Consider the following 27,963-nt stretch of genomic DNA (forward strand, 5'->3'; position numbering starts at 1 on the left):
TAGGCAGTGAGAGGTTGGCAGTGTTTCGAGGCTCCATGGAGGACCATGGGGGTGTGGGGAGGACGGGGAGGGTGCAGTGTGAAACCACAGGTCACCCTGCGGAAGACAGCGACGCTGACCAGGGCAGCACTCCTGAGCAGAGAGCACCGGGGAGACTCGTGTCTGGGGAATCAACCCTGAGGCTGGCTGGGGGCAGAGGGTGGGGTCACCAGGGAGGGCCGGGAATTCCTGGGTTCCCTGGGCATTGAGGACCTCGGTCCCTGTCACAATGGGCCAGGATTCCAGGGCCATCTAAACTGAGGTTCTGTGGAGCAGGCTCAGCACAGAGAGGGCGGGAGGTGCGGAGGGGTTCTGGAGGACCCCCAGGGCCACCATGAAGATCCGCAACGAGGCGGAGATGGAGGAGCAGATCCAAGAGCTGAAGACCATCACTCGGCTCCAGGGTGCGCCTGCCACCGGGTGACTCGGGGCTCCAGGTGCAGGACTGTCGGTCCTAACGCAGAGGCGGCCCAGGGCAGACTGGCTAGGGGCCAGGCCACTGCTCATCCGCAAGCAGAGCTGGGAGAATGGATGGGCAGGGTCTGCCATGGGGAGGGGCTGGAGAAGCTGGGGGCTTCAGAGAGCTTTGTGAGTATAGTGGGCCCAAAGCCAGAGGGGACAGGAGCGTCTGGGAGTGATGACAGGCCTGCCCATCCTGGCTTCCACCTGCCCCACCCACCCCACCACCCAGCAACACTGTACCCTGAACGCTGTCCAGATGAGCACCGCTGGACAGCAAAGCGGGCCCCCATGCAGGCTGGGAGGAAGCTGCATGGGCTTAGAGGCAGCAAACCCATGACCCCACTCCGGGCCGCCTCGGCCACCCGGGAATCCAGGCCCGGCCCTCTGCCAACATCCCACTGCCCTGCCCTGCCCTGCCCCTCCCCCGCCCACAGAACAATGTCGGGCGCTGCAGATCCAGTCAGTGAAGGAGAAGACAGTCAAGAACAAGGCCACGCTGGCTCTCCTGCGCAGCAACATCCGCCGCAGGTCCCAGGAGTGGGCTTTGGCCAAGAAGGTGAACTCGGGGCCCCTCCTGCTGCCTGATGGCTGGGGGCGGGGGGCGCGCGCTGTAATAGCCTCTCCCCTTAGCACAAGTGGACAGCCGGCCCCTGCTTTCCCCATGCTGACCCCACCACCCACCTCAGGGGGCCCAACTCGGGGCCCTTTCTGGGGCTACCCGCTATGGCACCCACTGAGCGGACACGGGAACCCTCCTCTCTGGACCCCATCACATCCGAGCGGGGATGACCCGATGGCGCCTGCAGCACTCTGCCCTTTGTGGCCCCAGGAGCTGGGTCTTGCTGCGCAGAAGGGGCCCGGGGAGAGGGCCTGGAGGGGCCGGCGGCCGGGTGAACGCAGAGGGGACGGGCCCCCAGCTCAGCCGCCGCCGCTCCACAGTACGACCAGTGGGCCATCTCCAGGGCCTGCGGGAAGGACGTGCCCATGAGGCTGGCCAACAGCCGCTGCACCATGGAGGTAGGTGGCGGGACGGCCCCTCCGCGCCGCCCAGCCGGTGCACTTCACTCGGAGGTGGAGCCGGTGGGCAGCGGAGCGAGCGCCCAGCTCCAGGGGCCCTTTTGGGCCCCCACGGGCTCCGTGGCCCCCGGCGCACCCACTCGCGGGTCGTGCCCTCCCCGACGCAGGTGGCGCGGGAGAAGCTGCGCAAGTATGTTTTCGACCGCGTGAACGTGCACAACGTGCTGATCCACTTGGTGCGGCGGCGCGGGCGGAAGCTGGAGAGTATGCGGCTGGAACTGGCCGGCCTGAAGAGCCAGCCGGACGCCACCAAGGAGGAGCTGCGCCTGCAGCAGGTGGGGCCGAGGGGCGGGGCCCCGGGGAGGCGGGGCTCGTGCCGGCCCGGGGCTGCGTGGGGCGGGGCTAGGTGAGACCCCTCCCCTTGGAAGAGAGGCCAGCCCCGCCCCCGTGAGCCTCTGGGCTCCCAGGTGGCCTGTCCCCAAGGCACTGTCAATGTGCCCTCCACCCCCCAACCCCAGGTCATCCGTCAGCTGGAGAACAACATAGAAAAGACGACGATCAAGATCACCACAAGCCAAAATATCCACCTCCTGTATATGGGCCTGCTGGACCACCTGAAGAAGGTGAGCGCCTCACCCCGCATCCCAACACCTGCCGCCGCATCCGGGTTCCAGGGAGCCTAACCGGGCGTGAAGGGCGGGAATCTCAGGCCCCAGGCTGTGTGCGACTGGGATCTCCTTGGGGGCGGGGTCCTCCAGGGCAGGGCACCCCCCCGCCCCCCCACAGCCTTACACCTCTCCTCGCGCCTGAGTGACCCCTAGAAAGAGTGAGCCGTGCTTTGGGCGTCAGCGGAGCAGTGGCACCTTGTAGGTGGAAAGAATTTATTTTCTGCTCTAAAAGGCGGGTCATGTATTATGTCAGAATTTTTACTTTGCCCCATCATTTTTCATGGCCCAGCTTCTGGGGGCAAGAGACGAATCCAGCACCCGCAGGAGGTCCCCTCACACCATCCAGGGCTAGCCACCTCTGCACAGGCCAGTAGCCTGGGCTTGCTGCCAGGCTTCTTCCAAGCCAGCCCCCAGGCTCCCTGCCGAGGAGACAGGGGGAAGCCCCAGGGGCCTTGAGCCCTCCTAAGAGGCAACCCCCCTTCACTGGAGGCCCCCCCAGATGCCCATAGAGCAGAGCCCAGGCACCTGCCACAGGCCAGACGGCCAGAAGACGGGAGGATAGGGCCCCTCTGTCATCTGGATGCATTCTCTCCTCCCAGCGGTCCCTTCTTGCCTTTTTAGAACATATGCGTTAAAAACAATAACTCCGGTCATCACCCGCATTTTTTGTTGGTTGCATGGCAAAGCATTTGCGTTCTTAGTTCCTTGACTAGGGATCAAACCGGTGCCTATTCCAGTGGGCCACTGGACCGCCAGGGTAGTCCCCACATCCATTAAAATAAAAAACCAACTTTCTGGGAGCCCAGTGGTTAGGACTCCACGCTCCCAACTCAGGGGCACCTGTTCGATCCCTGGCCAGGGAACTAAGACCCCACATGCCACGTGACACAACCCCCCCAAAAAAGTAGACATTAAAAACACTATATATTCTTTAAAAATAATTTTTTTAAAATAGTAGAGAGTCTACATAGTAGTTATCAACAACAAAATACTAAAAGCTAAGATGTCTTGGACATTTGGGGACCTGACCCCGTGTTAAATAATACATCACTCTACCGTCTCAATCCATCCTGACAGCAACCCCTTGAAACAGCCATTATTACCTTGTTTCACACGGGGAAACTCAGGCTAAGTGGCTTTCCTACGGTCCTGCACTAGCTGGTCAGGTTAGCCTTGGCCCTGAGTCCTGAGTCTGACCCCACACCATCTACTTCACTTCAGAGAGCAGTCAGCCTCCTGGGGCTCCAGGGGCACCTCTCAGGCAGCCAGACTCCCCATCACAACTTCTTAGGAAGTGAAGTGTCTCTGGATTCTGGCCCTGGGCAGGGAGCAAGTCCACCAGCAGGAGGCCGTTTTCCCTCTCAAAACCTTCCTTTAACCTGCTTTGGGCCTGGCTGGGGCCGAAGGCCAGGCCCCACTTGTCCTCTGGGCTCACACAGTCTGGGGTGAGGAGTAGAAAGCAGGCATGGTCCGCTCTGGGGGACAGAGGAGAATCAGGAAGGGGCCAGGGGAGCCGGCCTGGGACGGGCCTGCGGCTCCTGGGCCGCCAGGCACTCTGCTCCCCTGCCCTTGCCCCTGTGCTGCAGAAGCTGGCAGGATACCCCACAGAGCTGGACAAGCTGCAGAATCTCGTGAGCAACTACTGCTTGGAGCTGTCGGACATGACGGTCATGTCCCAGGACGCCATGATGATTACGGATGAGGTCAAGGTCAGCTCCCAGGCTGGGGCCCTGCAGGGCTGTCTTGCAAACCTGTCTGGCCCAGGGCCCACCTGGACACCCCTGCCCACACCTTGCCATCACTGGAGGAGTCCAGTGGCTACCCTGCCAGCCTGCTCTCCTCATCCCCCATGAGTCTGGGCAGATGGAGTCCCACCAGACACAGAATCCAGAAAGCAGACGGAGGAGGCAGAGATTTGGCCTGGCCAGGGCAGGTGTCACCCCTTCACCCCGTCTGTGCTGAGGCCCCGAAAGGCCTTTGTACCCCCCTCTTCATGAAGCAGGGCCGCCCTAGGGTGCAGACCTGATGGGAGGGCCAGTGCACAAGTGGGTTCTGGGGGTGGAGATTGGGCAGCACAGTCTTGGGGTGTAACAGGACCAAAAGGAGCCACGGGGGCTGGAGCCCCCATGTGGGACAGCAGGTGGCCCCCGGGGAACCTGGAGGCCTGGGAGGAGATGGAGGGGACAAAGGATCAGATTCGTGTTCCCAAACGGTGCGCTGTGACTGCAGAGACCAGAGGGCCAGGGTCGAGACGCTGGTCGTGGGGGCCAGACTCCACGTGGTGGAGAGGAACTTGAGGCCTTTAAGAAGTTGCCCTGATGAGGGGTGGGGCGAGTTAGATGTGCAGGCCAAGGGAGGGCGCAGCATCCGGGACGCGTGAGCAGGCGGGGGCGGAAGGCCAGTAGATGGAGCCACCAGAGCCGGGCGTGCTGGGAGACAGGTGGTTTGGGGAAAGATGATGAGCTTTTGTTTAGACACATGGAGTCCACTTTAGTGAGTTCTAAGGGGAGCTAGCAAGGTCTACAAGATGGCAGAGTAGAAGGATGTGAGCCAAAGGTCCGTCTGGTCAAAGCTATGGTTTTCCCAGTAGTCATGTATGGATGTGAGAGTTGGACTATAAAGAAAGCTGAGCACAGAAGAATTGATGCTTATGAACTGTGGTGTTGGAGAAGACACTTGAGAGTCCCTTGGACTGCGAGGAGATCACACCAATCAATCCTAAAGGAAATCAATCCTGAATATTCATTGGAAGGACTGATGCTGAGGCTGAAGCTCTGATACTCTGGCTACTTGATGCAAAGAACCGACTCACTGGAAAAGACTCTGATGCTAGGAAAGACTGAAGGCGGGAGGAGAAGGGGGTGACAGAGGATGAGACGGTTGGATGGCATCACCAACTCAGTGGACATGAGTTTGAGCAAGCTCCGGGAGTTGGTGATCGACAGGAAGGCCTGGCGTGCTGCAGTCCGTGGAGTCACAGAGTCAGACACGACTGAGGACTGAACTGACCTGAAGGGGAGCTGGCAGAGGCGACAGAGAGATCCCAGGTGGAGAAGTGTAATACAAGGGAGGGCTCAGAGGCCAGGAGAGGGGACACAGGTGGAGCATCTCAAATCAGGAAGACACTGGCTTAGCAGCCCACAGGCCTTAGTGGGACAGACCCCCACCCCTTCCCCGTGTCCCCAGATGAACATGAGGCAAGGGGAGGCCACCTTCATCGAGGAGCGCCGGGCACGAGAGAACCGGCTGAACCAGCAGAAGAAGCTGATCGACAAGATCCACACCAAGGAGACCAGCGAGAAGTACCGCCGGGTGAGCCAGGCCGTCTGGGCACCGCCCTCCGGGGCCCCCAGCTCCTCAGCCCCGCCAAGGACACCCCTCACCACGCCACCTCCTCCCTGTCTCCAGGGCCGGCGGGACTTGGACTTCCCCTCCAACCTGATGGGTCCGGAAACTCTGAAAGGTAAGAGCTCAGCTCCCACCGCCCCAGCCAAGGTCCGGAGAGGTCAGTCACCATGAGGCTGGGCATCACCTGCAGTGGCCAGGGTGAGGGAGACTGATAAACCCCAACCCCTCCCTGGCGGGACCCGCACAGGCGCACACCAATGGCCACAGCACTCGCTTCAAGCTGCTGCTACTGGCTCTGGGCTCTCGGTCAGGTGTGGCTAACCCCACCCCCGCACCCCGCCTCTCAGCTGTAAAATGCACTCAGCAATGGCCCCCCCGGAACCCAAGCCCCTCTGAGAAGCTCCACTAAGCCCTGCTGCACCAGCCGCTTCTGGTTCTCCTCTGGATGGAGCCACTCGAGGGCTGGCCGAGGAGGGAGCCAGTTAAGACAGAGGCGACTCTGAAGGGTACCCAGCTCTTGGGTGACCTCCCCTGAGGACGTGGGGGGCATCTGACGGCCCGCACAGAGCTCCCATGCCCTCCCTGCACGCTGGCTACCCTTCCCCTCTGCTGCACCCAGTGAGGAAGAGAGAGGCCTCCAAGGCTGACGTCGAATACGAAACGAATGTGACTGCTCTGGTGGAGAAGGTCAAGACTGCCGTGCAGTGCTCCCACCTCTGGGTACTACTCCCTGACTCCTGGGTGTGGGCAGAGGGGCAGGGGAGGGACCCGTCCCCAGCCCAAGGCCCGGCTGAGCCCGGCCAGGCTCTGCAGACACCTTTGCCTGAATGGACACACAAAGCAGCCACAGATCAGAGTGGAGGGCCTCCTGGGACGCAGCCAGCAAACCTGAGCTGCGGTCCAGGGTCACACAGAGCCCACGGGAAATTGAGGATTAAACCCCGAGGGGGTGGCCTCCACCTCCGACTCCTTCCCCTTCCCAAACCAACAGCAGCTGCCTCTCCACCTGACCCCTCTTTTACTTTAATCCGCTCTGAGATTATTATTAGCAAACCTTGAGCTCCTGTCCATGGTCCTGACATAAGCTTGTCCCCCCTCGGACAAGCGACTCAGAGCCACTCGGCCTCTTGGCGGTGGTCTCTCCGGCTCTCCGTTGGGGTCGTCTGCCCGCTCTGCCTGTCGTGAGGGTGGCATGCAAGAACACACACCGAGGGCCTCGCAGGCCCTCAACACACTGCCGTGGTCGACGCTACTGACCACTGGGGGCCAGAAGAACCAGCTGCCTCCTGGCTCACAGCTGCTGCTCACCCCACTGGCCCTGCCAGGACGTTGCCGGCCGGTTCCTGGCTCAGAAGGGCACGGAGGAGGACCTGGAGCTGCAGAAGGAGGACTGTGAGGAGAGGCGGGCGCAGCTGGAGGCCTTGATGAAGAAGCTGGAGATAGAGGAGGCCACGCTCAAGTTCCGCCAGACGCCCAGCTCCGTCAGGTACGCGGGTGGTCCCGCCTCTCTCCGCACTGACAGCACCAGGCTTGGAGCTGAGCAGGCTCGCTGCCTCAGGGCCTGGCAAGGGCGCCCCCCGCGCCCACGTCTTAGCTCTTGAGCCCAAATTAGCACAGCACTTGCTCAGGACCCCGCCGCTGCGCCCTCGGTCTGCCACCTCCCACCCTCATCCTCAACAGCTTTAAGTCTGTCGAGAAGAAAATGAACGATATGCTGAAGGAGGAGGAAGAGCGGCTGCAGCTGGCTCACAGCAAGATGACCAAGAGTCAGAAGCTGCTGCTGACCATCCAGACCGGCATCGACAACCTCTACATCCGCCTGATTGGCATCCCCCTGCCCACAGGCCAGGTACCAGCAGAGCTGGGAGGAGCCCCCAGCACAGAGGGTCCCTGGGAGGGGCCAGGGCGAGACAACTGGTTCCTCCCCGCTACAGAAGGAAGCAGCGCCCTCGACCACCCTGGACATGTACAGCAAGCTGGCGTACTGCGAGGGGAGGCTGCTATACCTGGCTGACCGAGTGCAGACGCTGGCTGGAACGGAGGAGGTAGCCCTGGGCCAGGGGTGCCTGCACGCCCCACCTGCCCCAAGGCTCACCGGCCCCGTGCCCTGCAGGTCAACAACAAGGTGAGGGATGTGCTGGAGTCCTCTACCCTGAAGGAGAAGCAGAACACCAGGATCAGCTTTGAGGAGACGGAGGAGGACGTCATAGGTACAGGAGGCCCAGCAGCTGGAGAGGAGGCGGGGGCAGGTGGCTGGTCTGAGCTGTGCAGAGGCAGGGGCTAGGGGTGGCACTAGCTGCATACGACCAGGGTGGCCTGGAGGGACAGTGGGGGCGAAAGCAATGGGGAGGCTGCGCCAGCTGCACCCACGGGATTTTAACCGATGGAGGTGATGACAAGGCCACCAGTGCCAGTAGGCAGGCAGGGGGGCCTAGGCCAGGGCCCCTACGGGGGTCTGTGTGGGAAGGGCAGGGCAGGGCACACAGTTTAAGACCCTTCCATTCTAAAAATTCTGGCGCGTTTGGGGCCTCCGGGCTGTCCTCCTCTTGTCTGGCACCTGGCCCTAAGGGATTCAGGCTTGGCGTATAGGGTAGATATTAGCAGTCGAGTGTGGGCTCCGGAAGGACTGGGGGAACCCTGGGCTGTCTCTCTCCCCGGGTGTGCGAGACCCCAAACGCCAGACAGAGAGTAAGAAATACACGTCGTTGGTACAACGGGCCCTGCCGTAAAAGGGCGCCGGAGGACAGCCCAGGATCTGGGGACACAGGCGGGGCAGAGGGGCTACGGGCGCGGCTGCCCTCCCCCTCCTTCCTTGCAGAGACCTTCCAGTTCGCCGACGTGGACCACAGTTACGTGCCCTCGCGGGCCGAGATCAAGAGGCAGGGTCAGCGGCTGATGGAGGAGAAGCTCAAGGTGGCCAAGAAGAAGAAGAAGTGACCGGAGGAGGAGGAGGCCGCCCTGCCCCACACCCCGCCCCCACGCTTGCATTGGCTACACAAATAAACATTTTTCCAGGACTTCGGGGCGCCGAGGGGACGCGGATGCAGGGCATCACGTGCGGAAGTGTGCAGGAGAGTGGGATGCTCGGTGTGGGTCTGGGCTCTGGGATTCAGGGGCGCGGGTGAGTAGGGGGGTCCAGGCTGGGGCACGGACGGGGATCCGGACTGAGCTGAAATCCGGGGGACAAACTCGTAAGGCGGAACTGCAGAGTCTGAGGCCCTTTGCCTGCACCGCGCCGCCCTCCCGTAACCCTCGCGGTGCCCGGTACCCGCGCGCCCCGCGCCCGCAGCATTCTGCGCATCCGCACCTCGCGAGCCGCACTCCCGTGGCCCTCGCGGCGCCCCGTAGCCGCACGCCCCGCGCCCGCGACGCTCTACGCACGCGCGCTGCACTCCCGTGGCCCTCGCGGCGCCCCGTAGCCGCACGCCCCGCGCCCGCGACGCTCTACGCACGCGCGCTGCACTCCCCTGGCCCTCGCGGCGCCCCGTAGTGCGCGCCCCGCGCCCGCGACGCTCTACGCACGCGCGCTGCACTCCCGTGGCCCTCGCGGCGCCCCGTAGTGCGCGCCCCGCGCCCGCGACGCTCTACGCACGCGCGCTGCACTCCCCTGGCCCTCGCGGCGCCCCGTAGTGCGCGCCCCGCTGAGCCGGCGCCAAGATGGCGGCGCTGACGAGCACAGAGCGGCCGCGCCGGGGGCCGTGGGGGCCGGAGCGGAGCCTCCGCAGCTGAGCCCCCGAGCTGCCCTGCCGGCCGGCGTCCGCCCGCCGGAACCCGGGACATGGTGCGACTAGCGCCGCGCCACCGCCGCCGCTGAGCTCGCGGGCCGTACCGGGCTCGGACGTGGGAGCAGGAAGATGTTCTCCGCGCTCAAGAAGCTGGTGGGGTCGGAGCAGGCCGCGGGCCGCGACAGGAACATCCCGGCCGGGCTGCAGTCCATGAACCAGGCGCTGCAGAGGCGCTTCGCCAAGGGGGTGCAGTACAACAGTGAGTGCGGCCCGGCGCGGGGGCGCCTGCGGGGCGTGTGGGGTGGGAGGGGGCCCGGCCGCGCCGCCCAGGACTCGCCGAAGCCGCGTAGCGTCCGGCCCGGGAAGCGCTCGGGCGCTCGTCGCACCGCGAGGGCCTTGCGGTCTGCGTCCCGGCGAGCTGAGCCCTGGCCTGTGCCCGCGCGCATGGCGGGGGCCCCGGGGCGCTCCCCTGGGGTCGGGAGCTGACGCGCACCGCCGAGGAGGGCCCAGAGCACCGCAGGACCGGGGGCCGGGGGCCTCGCCCGCGGCTCTGCCGTCTGGCCTGTGGGTCACTCCCCGGGAAGGCTGGCCCGTGTGCACGGTGCGGTTGGTCCAGGCGGCCCCTGGCGCGGCTGCGGCACCCTGACTGGCCCAGGGGACCCCGTCTGAGAGGAGTTCTTACGTAACGCGGGCGAGGCTGTGGCCCGTGACCGGCTCTTAAAGGGGTGGCGGGCTCTCCACCCGCGAGCCGTGTGGCCACCCGCAGGAGGACGGAGCGGGGGATTCCGCTGGCCTGCTAGTTTGACCTACGGGGTTCTTCTGTGTAGACTTGGTATTCGGTTTGAAGAGAGAATGTCAGCTGCGCCGCTCGTTCTTGCTCCCCTTTTATAAAAAAGAAGCATTTGTAAGAGATATATTTAGAAGGGCTCCAGAAGGAACAGACTCTTGTTACTGCGGAGACTTCTCTTCTCCTGTGGGAAGGAGTTACTTACCCGATGGCCTGAAAGCCCAGATCGTTTCCAGTCCTCAGCTATAAATTATGTAAAACTGTTTAGCTCCTAGACGCTGACTGCCCTCTTGACCTCTTTAAAGTTTTTCCATCTTGCTGGCTTTTCGGTAGCGGTATTTGAAGGTGTTTGTTTCTTTGTTTTAATGTGTTCTCTGCTTCTAAATCTTTCCCTCTTAAGTATTTCTGTATATTGCTACAAGATATCGGACATTCCCCCATTTCCGACTTTCAGGGGAGCCTGCCAGTGTCTGTGATGACCCCTGTATTTCAGTTAACAATGTGCCATATTAAGAAACTGATTGGAAAGACTTTGAATTTAAAAGAGGAATCGTTTTGCACGTATTCTACCCAATTTTGTGTGTGATTCTCTCACATTTCCAGAAGAGAATAGTAAATCAAAATACTCCTTTTCAGGGACTTCCCTGGTGGTTCATTGGATTAAGCTTCCACCTTCCAGTGCAGGGGACACAGGTTCGACCCCTGGTCGGGGAACTCAGATCCCACATGCCCAGGAGCAGCTAAGCCCACGGCCACCACCAGTGAGCCCCCACACCCCAGCCAGAGAGAGGCCTGTGCCACAAAGACAGCCTATGGGCCATAGTTAGGACCGACACAGCCAAAAGTAAATAAATATTTTTTTAAAAAAACACCTCATTTTCACGTCTTATAATTCACATTTGGTTCCTGTTATTTAATTTTATTCAGTTCAGTTCAGTCGCTCAGTCGTGTCCGACTCTTTGCAACCCCATGGACTCCCGCACGCCAGGCCTCCCTGTCCATCACCAACTCCCGGAGTTCACTCAGACTCATGTCCATTGAGTCAGGGATGCCATCCAACCATCTCATCCTCTGTCGTCCCCTTCTCCTCCCGCCTTCAATCTTTCCCAGCATCAGGGTCTTTTCAAATAAGTCATCTCTTCGCATCAAGTGGCCAAAGTATTGGAGCTTCAGCTTCAACATCAGTCCTTCCAATGAATATTCAGGACTGATCTCCTTTAGGATGGACTGGTTGCATCTCCTTGCAGTCCAAGGGACTCTCAGCAGTCTTCTCCAACACCACAGTTCAAAAGCATCCATTCTTCGGCGCTCAGCTTTCTTTATAGTCCAACTCTCACATCCATACATGACCACTGGAAAAACCATAGCCTTGACTAGACGGACCTTTATTGACAAAGTAATGTCGCTGCTTAATTTTATTAGTTATGGTCTTATTTGTTAAAACTTAATCTTACTCCTTTGGAAACTGGCCTGGAAAGTGTTCACCTGAAAAGCCCTCCCTGGTGGACATGCCCCCTGGTTGGGGTTGGGGGGTGGGTCAGAAGCAGGAAGGACACTGGCGTCCTTCCAGAGAAGAGTCCCCACTTCAGGTATTGGGGGGTGCGTGGCAGCAGATTCTGATGTGGAGCAAAATGAGTGAAATGTAGAGTGGTTGAGAGAAACCGAGCCCTGTGCCCGTGTGACATTTCAGGCTGATGCTGCCCCTGTCGTGGGCCAGTAGGCACTTTTCAAACTTTTTTTAATTTCCTTTATTAGTCAGCAGAAAAGAACATTTCTAGCATGTGTTTTCCGAAACATCTTACTTAAGGAAGCACACCAGCCATATGATAACTACGGACTCAGGATTTTTATGGGTAAAGAGCTCTTATAGAACTTTGTTCTCGTGCAGCAGATAAGTCGTTTCATGCAGATTGCTGTGATGGTGAGGAGTGACTCAGATGCACAGTCCCAGCATACACATCACATTTAGAATCGAAACCCAGGTGAGACACGGGACCGCATCTGCGGGTCAGAAGCCATTCGCATGTAAAGTGGCAGGGTGCTCCCTGAGCTGTCTGCCCTTTCTGCCCCTGGTGGGCCCGGGCGGTCAGCTGTGCTTGGTGGGGTGAGGGTGCACTGGCCTTGTGGGTCCTGCGCCCTCGCTCGGGGCTGCATTCAGAGTCCTGGCCAGTCAGATTTCAGTGCTAGAACTCAAGAACGCTTTGACAGGTTGGTCACTGGATGAGAGAGCGTTTCCTTTCAGAAATAAGCAGCTGTGTCTGGCAGACTGTTGGGCCTGCCCCAGCAGGGCTGACCCGCAGATCCCTGAGCATTTGCTGCCTGTGGCGTGCGCCACGCTTTCCTTCCTAGGTTTTCCTTCCCTGGCATTCATCTGCTTAGCAGATATTTACCGAGCGTTCATCAGTGAAAACCCAGACCGCAGTCTCTGCATTTCGGGGCTTACCTTTCAGGGGGGAGTGGAAGGCAGGCAGCGGGTACAAGACGCGCTGAGGAATTAAGCACGTGGCCTGACTGGCTGAGCACTGAAGTTGGGACTGTTAAGCGGAAGGTTAGCGCCGGCCCCACGGAGGAGGGCCGAGGGCGGGTCACAGTGCGGTGAGGTCAGGAGAGAAGCGTGGGGCCAAGGCTTTCGCGCCATCCCCCATCCCAGGGGCTCCGCGAAGAGAGACCCTGGAGGCTGTGTTGGGAGGCGCTGCCGGAAGGAGGGGCCGGCTGTCCAGCGACCCCTGCTGGCGGCGCCACCGAAGGGCACCGTCGGGTTTCAGTCCTGCCTCCTGCAGAGGAACGCATCGTTCCCATCCAGGGTAAACCGGAAGCTTTCTTTTGTATTTTGGAAAAAAGGTTCCCTGTTTCGCTTGCAGTGTGTGGCAGTCTGAGTGAGTTAGTATAGAATCAGGGAGTAGAAGAGACTCTGCGGCCTTAGCCGATCCTGTCTGCAGTGTTCTTTCCTTAGAATAAAAGGGACAGGATAGGAATGCAGCTGTTCTGCTTAGGAAAACGCCCGCGCACTTCTCAGGTAAGAGCTTCTCGCCGCTTCTGGGGTGAGTCTTAAAGGTTTTCCAGTGAATCACTTGATTTATTTGAGTGATGTCTAAGTTTCTAAGATTGATTTGACTTTTTTACTTAGAAGTAGAGATCAGTTACTTTTTTTAACCAGATGAAACCAGGTCTGTTTGTTTATTTCTGGTATTATACACTTTCTTCTAATTAGCTTTTTGAAGAATAGATTTCAAATTTTTAAAGGATTTCAGTTGGAGAGAAAATTAAGACTTTTCATTCTCAAAACAGAATAGAAAACAAATACATGTTAAAGTTGTTCAGTTCAGTTGCTCAGTTGTGTCCGACTCTTTGCAACCCCATGGACTACAGCATGCCAGGCCTCCCTGTCCATCACCAACTCCTAGAGTTTACCCAAACTCGTGTCCGTTGAGTCAGTGATGCCATCCAACCATCTCATCCTCCGTTGTCCCCTTCTCCTTCTGCCTTCAATCTTTCCCAGCATCAGGGTCTTTTCCAATGAGTCCGTTCTTCGCATCAAGTGGCCAAAGTATTGGAGCTTCAGCATCAGTTCTTCCAATGAATATTCAGGACTGATTTCCTTGAGGATGGACTGGTTGGATCTCCTTGCAGTCCAAGGGACTCTCAAGAATCTTCTCCAACACCACAGTTCAAAAGCATCAATTCTTCAGCTCTCAGCCTTCTTTATAGTCCAACTCTCACATCCATACATGACTCCTGGAAAAACCATAGGTTTGACTAGCGGACCTTTGTCAGCAAAGTAATGTCTCTGCTTTTTAATGCGCTGTCTAGGTTGGTCATAGCTTTTCTTCCAAGGAGCAAGCGTCTTTTAATTTCATGGCTGCAATCACCATCTGCAGTGATTCTGGAGCCCCAAAAATAAATTCTGTCACTGTTTCCACTGTTTGCCACGAAGTGATGGGACCGGAAACATATCAAAGAAGGAAATGGTTGTAAGATTATATCAAGAATCAGAACAGAAAGGTTGTGTTTGAAAAAGAACCAAAGAGACCCTCCAGAAACGAAAAAGCACGGTCAGTAAAACAAGAAGCCGGCTGACAGGTGACGCAGCATAATATTCCAACTGAAGATGGAGCTTGCACTAACGGGGAGATGCAGGCTCAGAATGGGGCCGGACCTGCACACGTGTCATTGGAGTCTCAGAAGGAAAGAGCAGGTGGAGAGGCGGCCACTGCAGAAATTCAGGCCAGGCTTTCCTGCAGCTCACAGAGCACATGGAACGCCAAGAAGCCTGAGGCTGGGGCATTCACACCCCCAGAGCTGGACGCATCGTGGAAATCTCAGGACAGCGAAAGTGAAGAGGGAGAGAGCAAACAGACTGCCTTCAGAGGGACAGCTGAGAGCCTGACCACACGCTGGCAGTGACGGCTCTGAGGGGAAGCCCCGTTGGCCTAGACATGCACCCGATGATCAGCCCTCCTGTCTGCGGGTGCCAGGCTGTGCCAAGGCTCCTACCAAGATGAATCCTGGGCTGTGCGCTCCAGGCAGCGAGCTCGGGAGATGCAGGAGGTCTGCAGGGCACAGAGATGGTGAACAGGCCCCAAGGCTGCCATGGGGGGCACAGAAGAGGCCGGAACGCTCGCAGCCAGCACACAACCCCGAGCCAACCAGTGGTGAATGACGTCTGAGTGGGAGCCAAGGACACTAGCTTCAGACTTACTGTGGCAAAAGTGTGTGTCAGAAATTTAAGAACAGAAATAAACTGCAAATCTTCCAAGTAAATACCAGGCAAAAACAGGAATTTAAAAACCTTGCCCATCATGAAAAGGCAGAAAAAAGGGGAGGGAACCTCTGCAGGGACTGGGGACTGTCAGCCACCAGGGGAGGCGAGCATGCAGACTCAGCAGCGAAGGAAGACTGGTGTGCTTTCCTTACGGTGGGACGCGCGAGAGAGACGCCCAGCTCACGGGGGCACAGAGAGGCCGGAAGCGGGGATGTGGGACCGAGCAGTGGGTAGGCATCGGCCACAGGGAAGCTGAGCCATGGCGTCCCTCGTGCTGGAGCCGTGGGCGCTGAGACTGGGTGCAGGGCCCACAACCGGCCCGGCGGGTGGAAGACCCGGTGGCACAGCAGGCGCCTGCACCCAGCCCCCCAAACCCAGGCGCGTCCCTAACCCCGGCGGTCCCCACAGACAGCTGGGAGTGTGTACCATAAAGACCATGTCTGTGGCCACAGTGAACAGAGCTGGTTAGGAACAACAGCAAGCACAGCTCTGAGGGGAAACGTGACAACATCTGTAAGTAACCTACGGGCTGAAGCAGCATCTGTAATTCCCTGATAACGAATGTCCCACATACTTGGGGTGGTCATCGACCTGAGAATACAACCTAAACCCAGGAAAAAGAGCAGGATGAACCCCAAGTAAAAGGAAGTAAGTAACAAGGGAAAACAGAAGCAAGTGATTTTTAAGAAGAACCAACAGAGGCGTCCAGCCAACCAGACAGGCTGTGTGCCCATGACTGGCCAAGTTGATGAACCCCTGGCAAGATTAATTAAAAAGACAAGACCAGTATCATGACGGATAAAGAGGCCACAGCTGCAGCCACGCAGTCCTGGAACAAAACATGCTACGGTGACTTCGTTGGAAACTTAGAAGACAGCCCCCTAGAGAATGACTGGGCGAGAAACACGGCATCTGTGTCCCCAGGCCCAGCCCTGCTGGGCGCTCGGAGCTGGCCGGAGAGATTCGGCCCCGGCCCGGCATTTGGCCTCCAGAGCACCTCCCTGCAGGCTGCCCAGCTTCCCCCCCAGAAGCCCAGCCGCCCACCCAAGGCCATCAGCTCCACCCCGACCCGCTGGTTCTGCCGAGCTCCTCAGCTCTCTGGAGCACTCTTAGGCCAAGCCCCTGCCTTCTCTGCAGGTGGCAGGAAGCCCACTTCTCTGCGGCACCTTGGGACCTTGTCCCCCTCCCCACCTTGTCCCCAGCCCGCCCTGTCTTCCTGGGCATGTGCGTGAGCATGCCTCTCCTAAATAGTGGCTGGGCAGCAAAGTAGAATCCAGGCTTCCTGCCGTCACCTGCGTGTGGTCGTGAGGAGCCCTGGGTCCTGCGCCCAGCCAGGGCTGCGGGAAAGCGGGTTAAGGGCAGCCATGGGACACACACGGCTGCGGAGGTGAGCGCCCGGCCCTGCCTGTTCCAGAGGCTGCCTTCCTGAGTGCAGACTCCCGGGTGTCAGTCAGCTGCCCTGGGGGCCTGGGGCGGAGCAGGGCTGCCCGCTCTCCAGCCTGCGCCCGCTGCCTCTTCCCCTGGGCTCCCTGCTCGCGGGCACGCAGGTGCGCGTGTGCGGCAGGTGTGCATGGATGCCTGCGGGGGAGCGAGTTTGCCTTGCTCTGATTGTTTGCCTGACCTGTGCTCTCTCCCAGTGAAGATCGTGATCCGCGGGGACAGGAACACGGGCAAGACGGCCCTGTGGCACCGCCTGCAGGGCAAGAAGTTCGTGGAGGAGTACATCCCCACGCAGGAGATCCAGGTCACCAGCATCCACTGGAGCTACAAAGGTGGGGCGCGGCCTGCGGGGGGCCGGGTGGGTGTGGCCTGTGGGGAAGGAGTCGGCTACCCTGTGATACCCCCAGCCTGGGGTCGGGTGGGTGTGGCCTGCAGGGGAGGGGGGCCTCTCCTCCTGTGACAACCCCCCAGCCTGGGGTCAGGAAGGCTCGGCCTGTGGGGAAGGAGTCGGCTCCCCTGTGTCCCCCACCAGCCTGGGGCCTGGTGGGTGTGGCCTGCCAGGAGGAGGGGGACTCTCCTCCTGTGACCGCCCCCCAGCCTGGGGTCAGGCAGGCTCGGCCTGTGGGGAAGGAGGGGGCTATCCTATGACCCCCCAGTCTGGGGTTGGGCAGGCGCAGCCTGCAGGGAGGGGGGACTCTCCCGTCCCCCCAGCCTGGAGTCAGCCCTGGGACGCCACACGTGTTGCTTTGGGGTCGCCCTTAAGTCCCCGCTCCTGTAGGAGACTCATCCACGTGGGAAATAGTGCGAGGGGCTGGACCCTGGCCGTTGGTGCAGACCGGCCAGGCCGGGTCGAGCCGGTTCCAGCCGTGGCTTGCACTGGCCTCAGCACACAGGCTCCTCGGTCCTTGCTTGGGAAGCCCCATCCCCCGCAGGGTCCCGGGAGGGGTTTGCTGGAAGGATCACCTGGTGGGCAGAGCACCCCTTGTGGCCACCCGGGCATGACCAGGATGGCGGGTCCCCTCCCCTTGTGGGGGTCGGTGACTGCTGGGACCCTGTGGGGAGGCAGGGGAGCTGCTCTGCGTGCTCAGGAATCATGACAGTAAAAGGCCTTTGAGCCGTTTTAAACATTTCCTGTCATCGAAAAACCAGGTCCCGTGAGCCCACAGCAGGACACCCTGGCCTTGGCAGGCCTTCCGCCTCCCTCCTGGCGCCCGCCAGGCACCGTCTGGGCAGCCTTGCAGGCTCGGTGTCACCCTGCCCCGGCTGCACCAGGCCCCACCCCCAGGGTGCCTCTTCTCAGTTCAGGGTGAAGCTCTATCCCTCCTCTGGGTGGCACGCGTGTCTCTCCCCTTTCCCCACAGGATCCTGGGGAGGTGGGTAGCCCCCCGACCACCTGGGGACGTGCCCCAGACCTCACCCCAGACTGGCGACCCCTCGACACCGCTGCCAAAGAGCAGCTGTGGAGTCACTGGGATCAGGCCTTCCCGCAGCAGCCGGGGGCGCAGGGCACTGGCTGGGCGCAAGCCGGCCCCAGAGGCACCTTTAGGACCCAGGGTCCTGTCACCTGAGCACACGTCCAGATCGCTCCCCGCCTTCCAGGAAGGAGCCCTGTGCAGGAGCCCTGTGCGGGAGCCCTGGGGGCGGCGCCCGGGGGGCTGTGGCGTCTGCACGGCCTGGAGGCCCGACTTTGAAACCGCAGGTCGACACTGGGCGCTGACCCTGCTGTTGTCCCCCGTTTCAGCCACTGACGACATCGTGAAAGTGGAAGTCTGGGACGTCGTTGACAAAGGTGAGTCGTGTCCGACGGGGGCCTGCTCTGTCTCTTCCGGGCTCTCTTCACCCTGCAGCTGTCTGAGTGGCCCCTCTGCCGCCCCCTTGACCCAGCTCCCGGGCAGACTCGCTCCTGGCTCCAGGAGCAGGCCGGCTGGCCGGAGGCCGGGCGCCACGGCCTCTGCTGCCCGTGGGTGCGAGGCCCCTGCTGGGGGGCGGGACACAGGGAGAGGCCGCCCTGCTCGCGCCGTCCTCAGGCGCCAGCGCCTCCAGCCGTGACTGTGTCCGTCTGTCCTTAAGGAAAATGCAAGAAGCGAGGTGACGGGCTGAAGATGGAGAACGACCCCCAGGAGGTGAGCTGGTCCATTCCGCACGGCCCCACTTCACGTGGCGGTCGTGAGCGGGCGTCTGCGCTTCAGCCCCTCTGCCCGCCCGGCCCGGCCCTCCCGAGAACTGCATCTGCTGGCGCTGGAGGGACGCAGCGGCCACTCCCGTGCAGCCTGGGGTCGCGTGCGGTGGTGGACCAACCCGAGCTGCTGCTCACGTCTGTGACCCCTGCCACACCCACTTGGGGCTAGTGGCCTGGGAGGTGTTCAGGTGGAGAGCTCACATTTCACTCCTGGCACAGAGGCCCGGGCCCGTAAAGGCACAGGCGCGCCGCGGGTGGAGCCGGGCACATGTGGGCCGCCTGTGGCTCCACGAGGACCCCCCACGACTGGCAGTGCTCCTGACCTGACGGTCTCTGCTAGCTTCGAGGACCTTCTGTTCACGGCCTCCTGTCTGACAGCGGGCTGGAAGGTTCCGTGAGCTCCAGCCCAGGTCCCTGACCTTCATGGGCACGTTGTTGTACTGCCCCAGCACCACAAGCTTCCCTGGTGTGAGTTGTGGAAAGTTCTCTGGGTCTGCGTCCTCAGGTCTGGGACGCACTTCAGCTCACGAGGCCCCGCGGCGGCACCTGTGAGCCCGGCGCATAGGACCCTGCCAGCAGGCAGCGCACACACCCTCGTCTGAGGGCAGGCTCCGTGTGGCTGTACCAGTTAGCCTTGCGTAGACGTTTTTTTCCCAAAAAAACAAAAACAGCTGATGTCTTTTCAATTTAAAAGACATATTCAGCCCTCGCCAGGAGGTGGCACATGGGTCATGGCCCGTCTCTGAGGTTTGGTTCCCTGTCTGCAGGCGGAGTCCGAGATGGCCCTGGACGCGGAGTTCCTGGACGTGTACAAGAACTGCAACGGGGTGGTCATGATGTTTGACATTACCAAGCAGTGGTGAGGACACTGGCCTGCGAGGGCACTGTGACGCCCAGCGCTGCTCCAGGGCCAGCCTGGGCTGGGAGCGCCGCCGGCCTGGGGGCCTTGGCACTCGAGAGTCTGGAAGTGGGCCGGGTGGCGTGCTCATGTCCGCACTGGACGGCAGGCCAGGGTCGGGGAGGCACACGCCCCCCCCAGCTGTGCAGCCCTTGCTGAAGACACCGTCTCAGATGCACAGCTTTGAGTGGTCGTTGGTGTTGGGGTCCCCAGATCCCACGTTCCTGGGCTCGCTGCGGGGGGGGGCCACACCGCTGTGGCTCATCACAACCAAGGCTCAGGAGCAAGATGAGCAAAGAGGGACGTGCAGAGGTGTGGGGGCACCCTCCGCCTGCCCCGAGGGTCGTGTCCCTGTGGGTTCTTGTAGGAGGGGCCTCGCCCCTTGGCTCTGAGCTGTGACAGCACCACCCGTGGGGGCGGCCCAGCGCCAGGCCCTCCCGACGCCCGGCACCCCAGCTCTGGGGGGAGGCTGGTGGCCGACAGGAGCGTCCTCCCCGTGTGACTCGGGCCGGCCTTGCCAGAGGCCTTGCCAGGCTGGTGGCCTCGAGTCTGCACGCTGCCCGGAGAGGAGACGAGGGGGAGCTCCGGTGGCTGCCCAGCTGGGGACACTCGGAGCAGGCCGGCCTTGCCCGCAGCTGCCGCTGAGACCTGCCGGCACACGGCCCCTCCCAGTGTGGGTGCTCCTTTACCATGGGCCCCCCGCATCACGGCTGGACAGTCTCCCAGGCTTCACCCGCTCACCCCGGGGTGCCTGTCAGTGACTGGGGTGCCTGGCATCCAACACATTCCAACCTCGGCCAGCACTCTCGGGACCCGGCCTCCCACCTGCAGGAACAGACAGCTCAACGCCCACAGAGGACGGGGCACCAGTCCACATGTCAGCGGCCTCCAGTGGCGGCAGGGCACTCAGCAGGGGGAGGAGCTGCATGCCGGGAGCTCGAGGCCGGACCCCCTGCAGGAGCAGCAGCTCCGCCTCCGGGCACCGCCAGGCAGGGGGCCCAGCCTGGGGCCAGGGGTGCTGTCCCATCCTGGGAGCAGCACGGCTGCTGGCACAGCCCCTCGGGCCTCGTGTGCCCCGTCACCACTGCCGAAGTGCCTGGCTGCAGCTGGATGAGCTGTGACCGGAGGCCAGGAGGTCCCCGTGGGGAGCTGGGTGGGCGGGACGGACATCCCTGCACCTCAGGCTGCCGGCCGGGGAGGGGGCGGCAGGGAGGCTGAGCCCACCCAGGAGACCCGGTGCGGGTGGGAGGGTTCGCGGACCCAGAGCACCAGGGAGCATGGCTCTGCTCGGCTCCCACGGCACTGGGCCTGTCCCCGTCACCAGAAGAGGGCACTGGGACACGGCAGCGTTTCCAGTCAGATGGCTCTGTGCACAGAGCGTGCACACAGCAGCCAGAGGCGGCGGGCTCCTGGTCAGAGCACCCTGGATCTGGGCGGGGGGTGCACTTCCTTGCTCATCACTCAGGAGACAGGAGTGTGGGCCCCATGCCAGGCCAGCCAGGGCCCCCGCCCCCCCCACCGAAAGCCGCCCAGGCACATGGTGCCAGCAGGGGGTGTGGACGGGTCTGGGGACATGTGGGTACAGGACGACCCCTCAGGTGGCTTGCGGGGTGTGTGTTGTACACCCTGGGGGTCCTGTGACGCTGCGCCCACACCCTTGAGTGGAGGCTCAGGCAGGCCTCTTCCCCCCATGTGCCCCCAAGGACCTTCAACTACATCCTGCGGGAGCTGCCCAAAGTGCCAACACACGTCCCCGTGTGCGTGCTTGGGAACTACCGCGACATGGGCGAGCACCGCGTCATCCTGCCCGACGATGTGCGCGACGTCCTGGACCGCCTGGACAGGTGGGCCCATGCCTGCCCCCAGACACACCCGTGCCCCCCCACCAGGACGCTCCTGTCCACCCCCCTGGGATGCACCTGTCCCCTTGGATGGGTCTGCTGCACTGCCCCTGGCCACCCCACCCCCCCCCCCCCCCCAGCTGCAGGGCCCCTGGCCCTCCTGGAGACTGACTTGGGCAGGGTCAGGACTGAGCAGCCCCAGCGTGCGGCGGGAATGTCACCCCCGTCCCTGGGGCCAGCATGGGTCGGGTGCACAGAGAGGCCCTACAGGGCCAGACGGCCCCAGCGGCTGGTCTGGGAGTCCACCGGAGGGCACCCTGCTGAGCAGAGCCGTCTGAACCTCACGTCTCCACCTGGGACGGTGGGCCCATCACTTGCTGGCCGACGCAGCGCCCCGGGGCACCGAACCCAAGACGGCCTGGCCCGGGTGTGTCCTCGGCCCAGAGGGCCTGCGCCCCGCTGTCCCGGCCGCCTCAGGCTCTCCATCTCTGCTCTCCTGTGAACAGGCCTCCAGGATCCTCTTACTTCCGCTACGCTGAATCCTCCATGAAGAACAGCTTCGGCCTCAAGTACCTGCACAGGTTCTTCAACATCCCCTTCCTGCAGCTTCAGGTGAGCGCTGCCGGCAGGTGCGGGGCTTGGAGCCACCAGGGGGGGTGCCCCAGGCTGTTTGGGGAGCTGGGCCCTCCCTCACATGTCTGCACGGGTCCTTCTTGGTGCCAGGGCCTGCGGCAGTGACCAGCCCTTGTGGGCGCCCCGCTGTGGGCCTGGGCACTCTGCCAACAGCTGCAGGGGCTGAGAAGCCCCCGCCCTCCCCCACCTGGCCAGCCGTCCTCCCTGGAGTCTCGCTCTCCCTTTTGTTGGGGGATGCTCTTAGATTTATAGGAAAGGCAGAGGGTTTCTGTGCCCTGGCTCAGCTCGCCCCCACCCCGCCCCAACGGTAGCCCCACACGTCGCAGTCACAGCTCTGCAGGCTGCAGTGGCCCTTCAGATGTGTCTGCCTCAGTGTCTGATCTTAGATAAGTGATCGGCTTTCAAGGCGAGACCCGGGAGGTGACAGCCCTGCTCGTTCCGTCCCTGGGGTGCTGGCCTGTGGCTCTTGCCGCCACAGAGGCCCCTCCCTTCCTCTGAAAGGGTGCAGAGCTCACCATTGAGAGTGGCCATCTTTCCTCCCCTCTCGCCTTCTGAAGAGACGAGGCCCCTGAAGGCCTGGATGCGGGCACTCGCCCTTCACCTGCCCTTTCCCTGGGGACCCTGGGGGTTGATCTGCGTCACCTTAGGGGTGCCTTGAGCTTCCTGTCAGAGCGCAGCGTGCACGAAGTCGCAAGGAAACACCCCCAGTGCGGACTGAAGGGCGGAGGCGGGCGGAGCGGAAGGTGGGAGCCGCCCTGCCGCGGAGCACTGGGCTGGCAGGAAGCGCGTGTCTCAGCAAGTGCCGGAGCTTGTCGAACCTCAGGGCACCTGTGTGAACGGGGCGCTGTCTCAGGTGCTTCGCGCACGTCGCGACCTCTGCCCCTCGAGCCTCACGGAGCCACCGAGGCACCTCACCGGCCCCTGGGCATGGCCCTGCGGGCTCCCGGCTCCGCGGCGGCCTTGTCCATCGGGGGCCGCCAGGCCGAGGGGCCGTGGATCATCCCGGGACGGCCCCGACTCAGCCTCCCGCTTCCTGTCTGCAGAGGGAGACGCTGCTGCGGCAGCTGGAGACGAACCAGCTGGACATCGACGCCACGCTGGAGGAGCTGTCCGTGCAGCAGGAGACCGAGGACCAGAACTACGGCATGTGCGTGCGGCGGCCGCGCGCGCTCAGGGTCAGGGTTAGGGTTAGGGTTCGCTGGGTGTGATGGGCGCATGGAGTGGCCGCCTGTCTCGGGGGTGAGGGCGGGGGTGGGGGTGTTCAGGCCTGGTGCAGCTGTGGGCACCGGCTGCCTGGCCCCCACTGCCTCTGTCCAGACCGGCCGAGCTGCTGGCCACCTGGTGTGCAGCCTGAGGCGCCGCTGACTGGCCCCGGGTCCACCCCAGGCTCCTGCACGCCCAGCGGCCCTGTTTGTCAGTTGAGGTCCCGTCCCCGTTTCGATGTTGGTGTTCCCGGGTGACTCCTGTGGAGGCAGCTCCTTGCCCCTGGGAGGGCGCAGGAGGGAAACCCAAACCTCCTGGCCCCTGATAGCAGAAGGTGTTGTCTGAGCGAGTCCAGTGGGATGGGTGACCCGTGGGGAGCAGGCCTGGCAGGCATGCCTCTGACCCGCGACAGGGTGGGTCGTGGGCGCCCAGAGCGCGTGGCAGCCCTGTTTGCCTGAGGGTCAGGTTAGCTCCTGGGGTGTGTCTCTCTGGGGAAGGCCTGGCCCCAAATTCCCCCTAAACCGTGTCCTGCGCTCTGTTGGGTGTTCGGGGGGTGGGGCAGCCGGGTGGGTCCCTCGGGCGGGACCCTTGTCTCCTTGGCCCCCCAGGGCCTCAGGGAGGGACTTTGGGGTCTCCCTGGAAGCAGATCCAGCCACTGGCTCTGACACGGTGAGGGGGCGGCAGGGCTCATCAGGGCGAGGTGTTTCCACCCACCCTGTCAGGCTGGCCTTGCAGCGGACGCCCGCCCCGCCCCCCCCAAGGCTGACCAGCTCCTGCCAGGTCCCCAACCGAACGTGGGCACCAGGTTCCCTGGGAAGGTGGCAGCTGGAGCCCCCCCATGGTGCCCACCTCCCGCCAGCCCCTAGGACGGTCCCTGGAGAAGGCGGCACCCTGGGGGCTCAGCAGTGGTGTCCCTGTGACCTGCCCTGAGCTGCTGGAGGACCGCCAAGGTTGGGGGCAGACCCCACCCCAGCCCCTGCCAAGACATGTCTCCACATGCCAGCCTAGAGGCAAGGACGCTGGCTCTCCATTGCACACCTTCTGTTTGAAAACTCGTCCCCCCAGAGGAAGGCCCTGCTCAGGCTTCTGTGCCACCGGCGTCCTCAGCCAGGGGGAGGTGGTGCCCAAGACCCCGTGTGCCTGCACGGGGCGGGCGGAGCACTCACACTCGGGGCGGGCCATGTCAGGGCAGGCGGTGTGCTCACACGGGGCGGGCAGCGCTCACATGGCCCGTTCCCGCAGCTTTCTGGAGATGATGGAGGCACGCAGCCGTGGCCACGCGTCCCCGCTGACCACCAGTGGGCAGAGCCCGTCCTCCGGCTCCCAGTCCCCTGTGGTGCCTCCGAGCACAGTGTCCACCGGGAGCTCCAGCCCCAGCACGCCCCAGCCGCCCTTCCAGGCCCCCCCGGCACCCCCTGCCCCCGCTGAAGCCCCGCCCCCACCAGCCGCACCTCCCCGACGCAGCATCATCGCTCGGCTGTTCGGGGCCTCACCTGCAACAGAGGTGGCCCCCCCGCCCCCAGGTAGGCCCCACCCCCTGGGACAACCACGCCCAGGTAGGCCCCACCTTCAGGGACGACCCCAACCCCAGGGGAGGCCCGGAGGCAGGCCCAGGCTTCCTGAGGGGGAGCGGCCCTGTCTGTCTCCCCGGCCCTGGGAGGGACAAGGTCCCCCATCCTCCTGGGCAGGCGGCCCTGCAGCCCAGCCACACCATCCCACTCACAGCCCAGTGGGAGGGGGTCGCTGAGCACAAGCTGGCACCTGCTGTCCCCAGAGCCGGCCCCAGCTGCAGAGGCCTCCGCAAAAGTCCAGAACGTGGAGGACTTCGTTCCTGAAGACAGCCTGGACCGCAGCTTCCTGGAGGACACGGCCCCCACCAAGGATGAGAAGAGACTGGGAGCCAGGGGACCCCCAGACAGCGACAGGTGAGGGCAGGGCCCGGAGGCAATGGGCAGCTGGGGTCATCCTCAGCCTGGCCCTCTGTCCATCAGGCGTGGACTCCGGGAACACACAACCACCTGGGCGCTGGGACAGCAGAGGTGCGTGGAGGAGGAAGGGAGAGCAGCTTCAGGCCACAGCCTGACTCGGTGTCTCGACTCAGCAGGCGTCCCCCTTACCTGACCCTGGGCTGCTGCTGCTTGAGGGCACGGGCTGGGCCTGGTGGACGGAGCCCGGGGCCAAAGAGCCGTTGTGTGCCTCTCCCTGCGGGCAGGGCAGGTGCGCACGGGAGGCTTGGGCTTGTGGCCACCTGCAGCCCCTCTGCGTACTCTTCCCAGCACCCTGTCCCCTTCAGACCCACCCCCCCACCCCTGCCTTTCTCACACGTGTGCCCTCCACCCCCCACAGGGCCGCCTCCAGGCCGCCGTGGCAGCCGGTGCCCCTCGGCCATGCCTATGCAGGGCGGAGCAGGCCCACAGGCCCAGACCTGAAGGCCAGAGTGGGTGCTCTGGGCCCTCCTTGTGACCTCTGACTGCCCTGCCCTCCCTGCAGCGACGGGGAGACCCTGGCAGGGAACCCGATGGTGGCAGGCTTCCAGGACGACGTGGACCTTGAAGATAAGCCTCTCGGCAGGCCCCTGCCACTCACAGGCCCCGTCGCCAGCAAGGACATCACTCTGTCTAGCGAGGAGGAGTCAGAGGAGGGGGCAGGGCACCCCAAGACCGCAGTCCTGGCCCCCCAGAAGTGCCCTGAGCCAGAGACCAGGAGGTGTGTTGGGGCAGAAGGGAAGAGGTGCAGGGGCCCCCGGGAGAGGGAAGGCGGAAGGCGGCCTCGGCTCCCTGACACTCCTCGGTGTCCCCAGGTCCTCCACAAAGGCCTCGGGGCCACCCCGGGACACGGCTCCCAGGGCGGCAGAGCCCCGCCAGCCAGGCAGCACCAAGCCCCACCCCGAGGGCCCCTCTGGCGGGCTGGAGGAGGGCACGGACAAGCCAGTGTCGTCAGAGAGCGATGCCGAGGGGCCCATTGCCGCCCAGATGCTGTCCTTCGTCATGGACGACCCGGACTTTGAGAGCGACTCAGATGCTCAGCGGAGAGCGGTGAGGACCAGCCTTGCGCCCCTGCCCCCTGCGAGCCCAGGACAGCTAGAGGGGGGCAGTGGCGGCGGTGGACGTGCTGCACGAGACGTGGGGGCTCCCAGGGCACGGTCAGGCCCATGGGGACTGCAGGGCTGCCCCACGGGGCGCCGTGTACAACAGGCCCAGCTGACCCTGCTCTGGGGACGGCTGGGTGGCTGCCGCGTCACAGCCGCCACACGTGGGCCGTCACTGGGGGGGCCCCTGGCCTGGGGTGGGGGAGTAACGGTAGCCTCTGGGGGTCACATGACAGCCAGGGGGATGTAGGGGTCTGCGGCTGACCCGCCTGCTCCCTGTTCAGGGCGAGTTCCCCGTGCGAGAGGACCTCTCTGACCTGACTGATGAGGACGCTGGCCCCGTGCAGCCCCCCGCGCCCCCCAAGCCCTTGGTCCCCTCCTTCAAACTGAAGGACGACTCCGACCTCTTCGGGCTGGGGCTGGAAGAGCCTGGCCGCGGGGACAGCAGTGAGCAAGGTAGCTGCATTGGGCCCGCCCCCTCCTGCCAGGTGCCAGCTGACCTTGCGCTCGCCCTGAACCCGGGGCTCCGGAGCAGGGGCAAGGGGGCCGCAGGCAGGCCCCCAATGGGCCCCAGCCGCGCTCTGCGTGGCCCCGCTGTTCTCTGAACGCCTCCCAGCTCCCCAGGCACCTGACCTGCGGCCACACGGGAGGCCTTTGCAGGTGCAGGCGGTGGGCGGGAGCGCTTTCGGGCCGCAGTCCCGCCCTGCCTTTCTGGCCTTCTGCAGAGAGAGGGCCTGGTCTCTGGGCCCGCGGGGACCCACCGTCTCTGGCTGCCGGCTGCCGGCGTCGTCCCAGTCTCTGGGCCGCTGGAGCCTAGAAACCCACCTGAGGCCCCGCCTCGTCCCCAGAGCAGAGGGGAAAGGACGTCTGTCTGCAGGAGTGGCCAGGGCAGAGGCTGTGCTCACGCTGAGGACCCAGGGACCCCGGCTCAGACAGGACCTGCCCACCCCTGGCTTAACCCAGGCTGCAGTCCCCTGCCAGGCCCAGGGCGGGCCTGGGCCTGGCCTTGGGCCGGGGCACTGATGCCGCCTCTCCTCTGCAGATAAGGAGGGCAGGCCCCCCGCGAAGGAGAAGAAAAAGAAGAAGAAAAAGGGCAGAGAGGTACCCGAACCCTGGTGTGCCCTGGGGTGGCCGCGCTCGCCCAGCCGCCCTGACGCCGCGGTGTGCCCCTGCAGGAGGAAGACAAGGCGGCAAAGAGGAGGAGCAAGCAGAAGAAGAGCCGGGAGCGGGCGGACGACAAGGGCAGGGACGAGCGGCGGCGGCGGCCCCGGGGCCCGCAGAGGACCGCCCTGGACGAGCTGGAGGCCTTCCTGGGCGGCGGCGCGCCCGGCGGCCCCCTCCGCGGCGGCGGCGACTACGAGGCGCTCTAGGCCCCGCCCCGCGGACCTCGGGCGCCCAGTGCGCTGGGGGCTGGGCCTGCCCTGCAGGGAGGGGCGGCGGGCAGCCGGCCCCCCGCGCTTCTCAGGGATGGGTCAGGCCGAGGAGGCCCGTGAGGCTGTTTACAGGGGGGCTGCGTCCCCGCCGGCCCCTGCTCGCCCCCGGCCTGCCGCACGCGCTCACCTGGCCTGCTGCATGCCGGCTGCCCCCGTTTCCCGCTGCGGCTCGGCCGGCGCTGCAGGCCTCGGACCCCGAGACCCCTGCGCGCCGAGGCCAGGCAGTGCTGGCGCCCCTGCGGGGGCGGTTCTTTCCAGGCACGGCGTCTGGCTTTGCACCTGAGCTCGGGCATGCGCGGACCGAGCAGGAGGCCCTCAACACTTGTGTCCCTCACTGTCCTTCCGCACCACTTGGACCATAAAGCTCTCCTGTTTTACTGCGCGTCTGTGTGTGCTGCTGCTGCCAGGGGCCCTGCCCAGGTCAGCGTGGGTGGGCAGGA

The 27,963-nt window shown here is 63.3% G+C and overlaps 2 protein-coding genes across 2 annotated transcripts; both read left to right on the forward strand.

The window, feature by feature from the left end:
- Window positions 1–373: 373 nt before the first annotated feature.
- Window positions 374–8,471, forward strand: CCDC183 (coiled-coil domain containing 183). Its single transcript, XM_052649598.1, has 14 exons — window positions 374–443; window positions 936–1,057; window positions 1,441–1,518; window positions 1,686–1,853; window positions 2,037–2,141; window positions 3,773–3,895; window positions 5,373–5,498; window positions 5,595–5,649; window positions 6,154–6,254; window positions 6,860–7,020; window positions 7,215–7,383; window positions 7,469–7,579; window positions 7,648–7,744; window positions 8,353–8,471. Exons 1-14 carry the CDS (start codon window positions 374–376, stop codon window positions 8,469–8,471), a joined length of 1,605 nt encoding a protein of 534 aa, XP_052505558.1.
- Window positions 8,472–9,207: 736 nt separating this feature from the next.
- On the forward strand, window positions 9,208–27,905 carry RABL6 (RAB, member RAS oncogene family like 6). The gene is made up of 15 exons (XM_052648586.1): window positions 9,208–9,518; window positions 16,446–16,580; window positions 17,990–18,037; window positions 18,319–18,371; window positions 19,195–19,286; window positions 21,029–21,169; window positions 21,673–21,778; window positions 22,843–22,946; window positions 24,245–24,525; window positions 24,777–24,927; window positions 25,493–25,708; window positions 25,803–26,037; window positions 26,375–26,546; window positions 27,133–27,191; window positions 27,266–27,905. Exons 1-15 carry the CDS (start codon window positions 9,389–9,391, stop codon window positions 27,458–27,460), a joined length of 2,118 nt encoding a protein of 705 aa, XP_052504546.1. The 5' UTR covers window positions 9,208–9,388; the 3' UTR covers window positions 27,461–27,905.
- The last annotated feature ends 58 nt before the right edge of the window (window positions 27,906–27,963 follow it).

The sequence above is a fragment of the Budorcas taxicolor genome, chromosome 11, assembly GCF_023091745.1.
Source record: "Budorcas taxicolor isolate Tak-1 chromosome 11, Takin1.1, whole genome shotgun sequence".
In the NCBI taxonomy this organism is placed as follows: Eukaryota; Metazoa; Chordata; class Mammalia; order Artiodactyla; family Bovidae; genus Budorcas; species Budorcas taxicolor.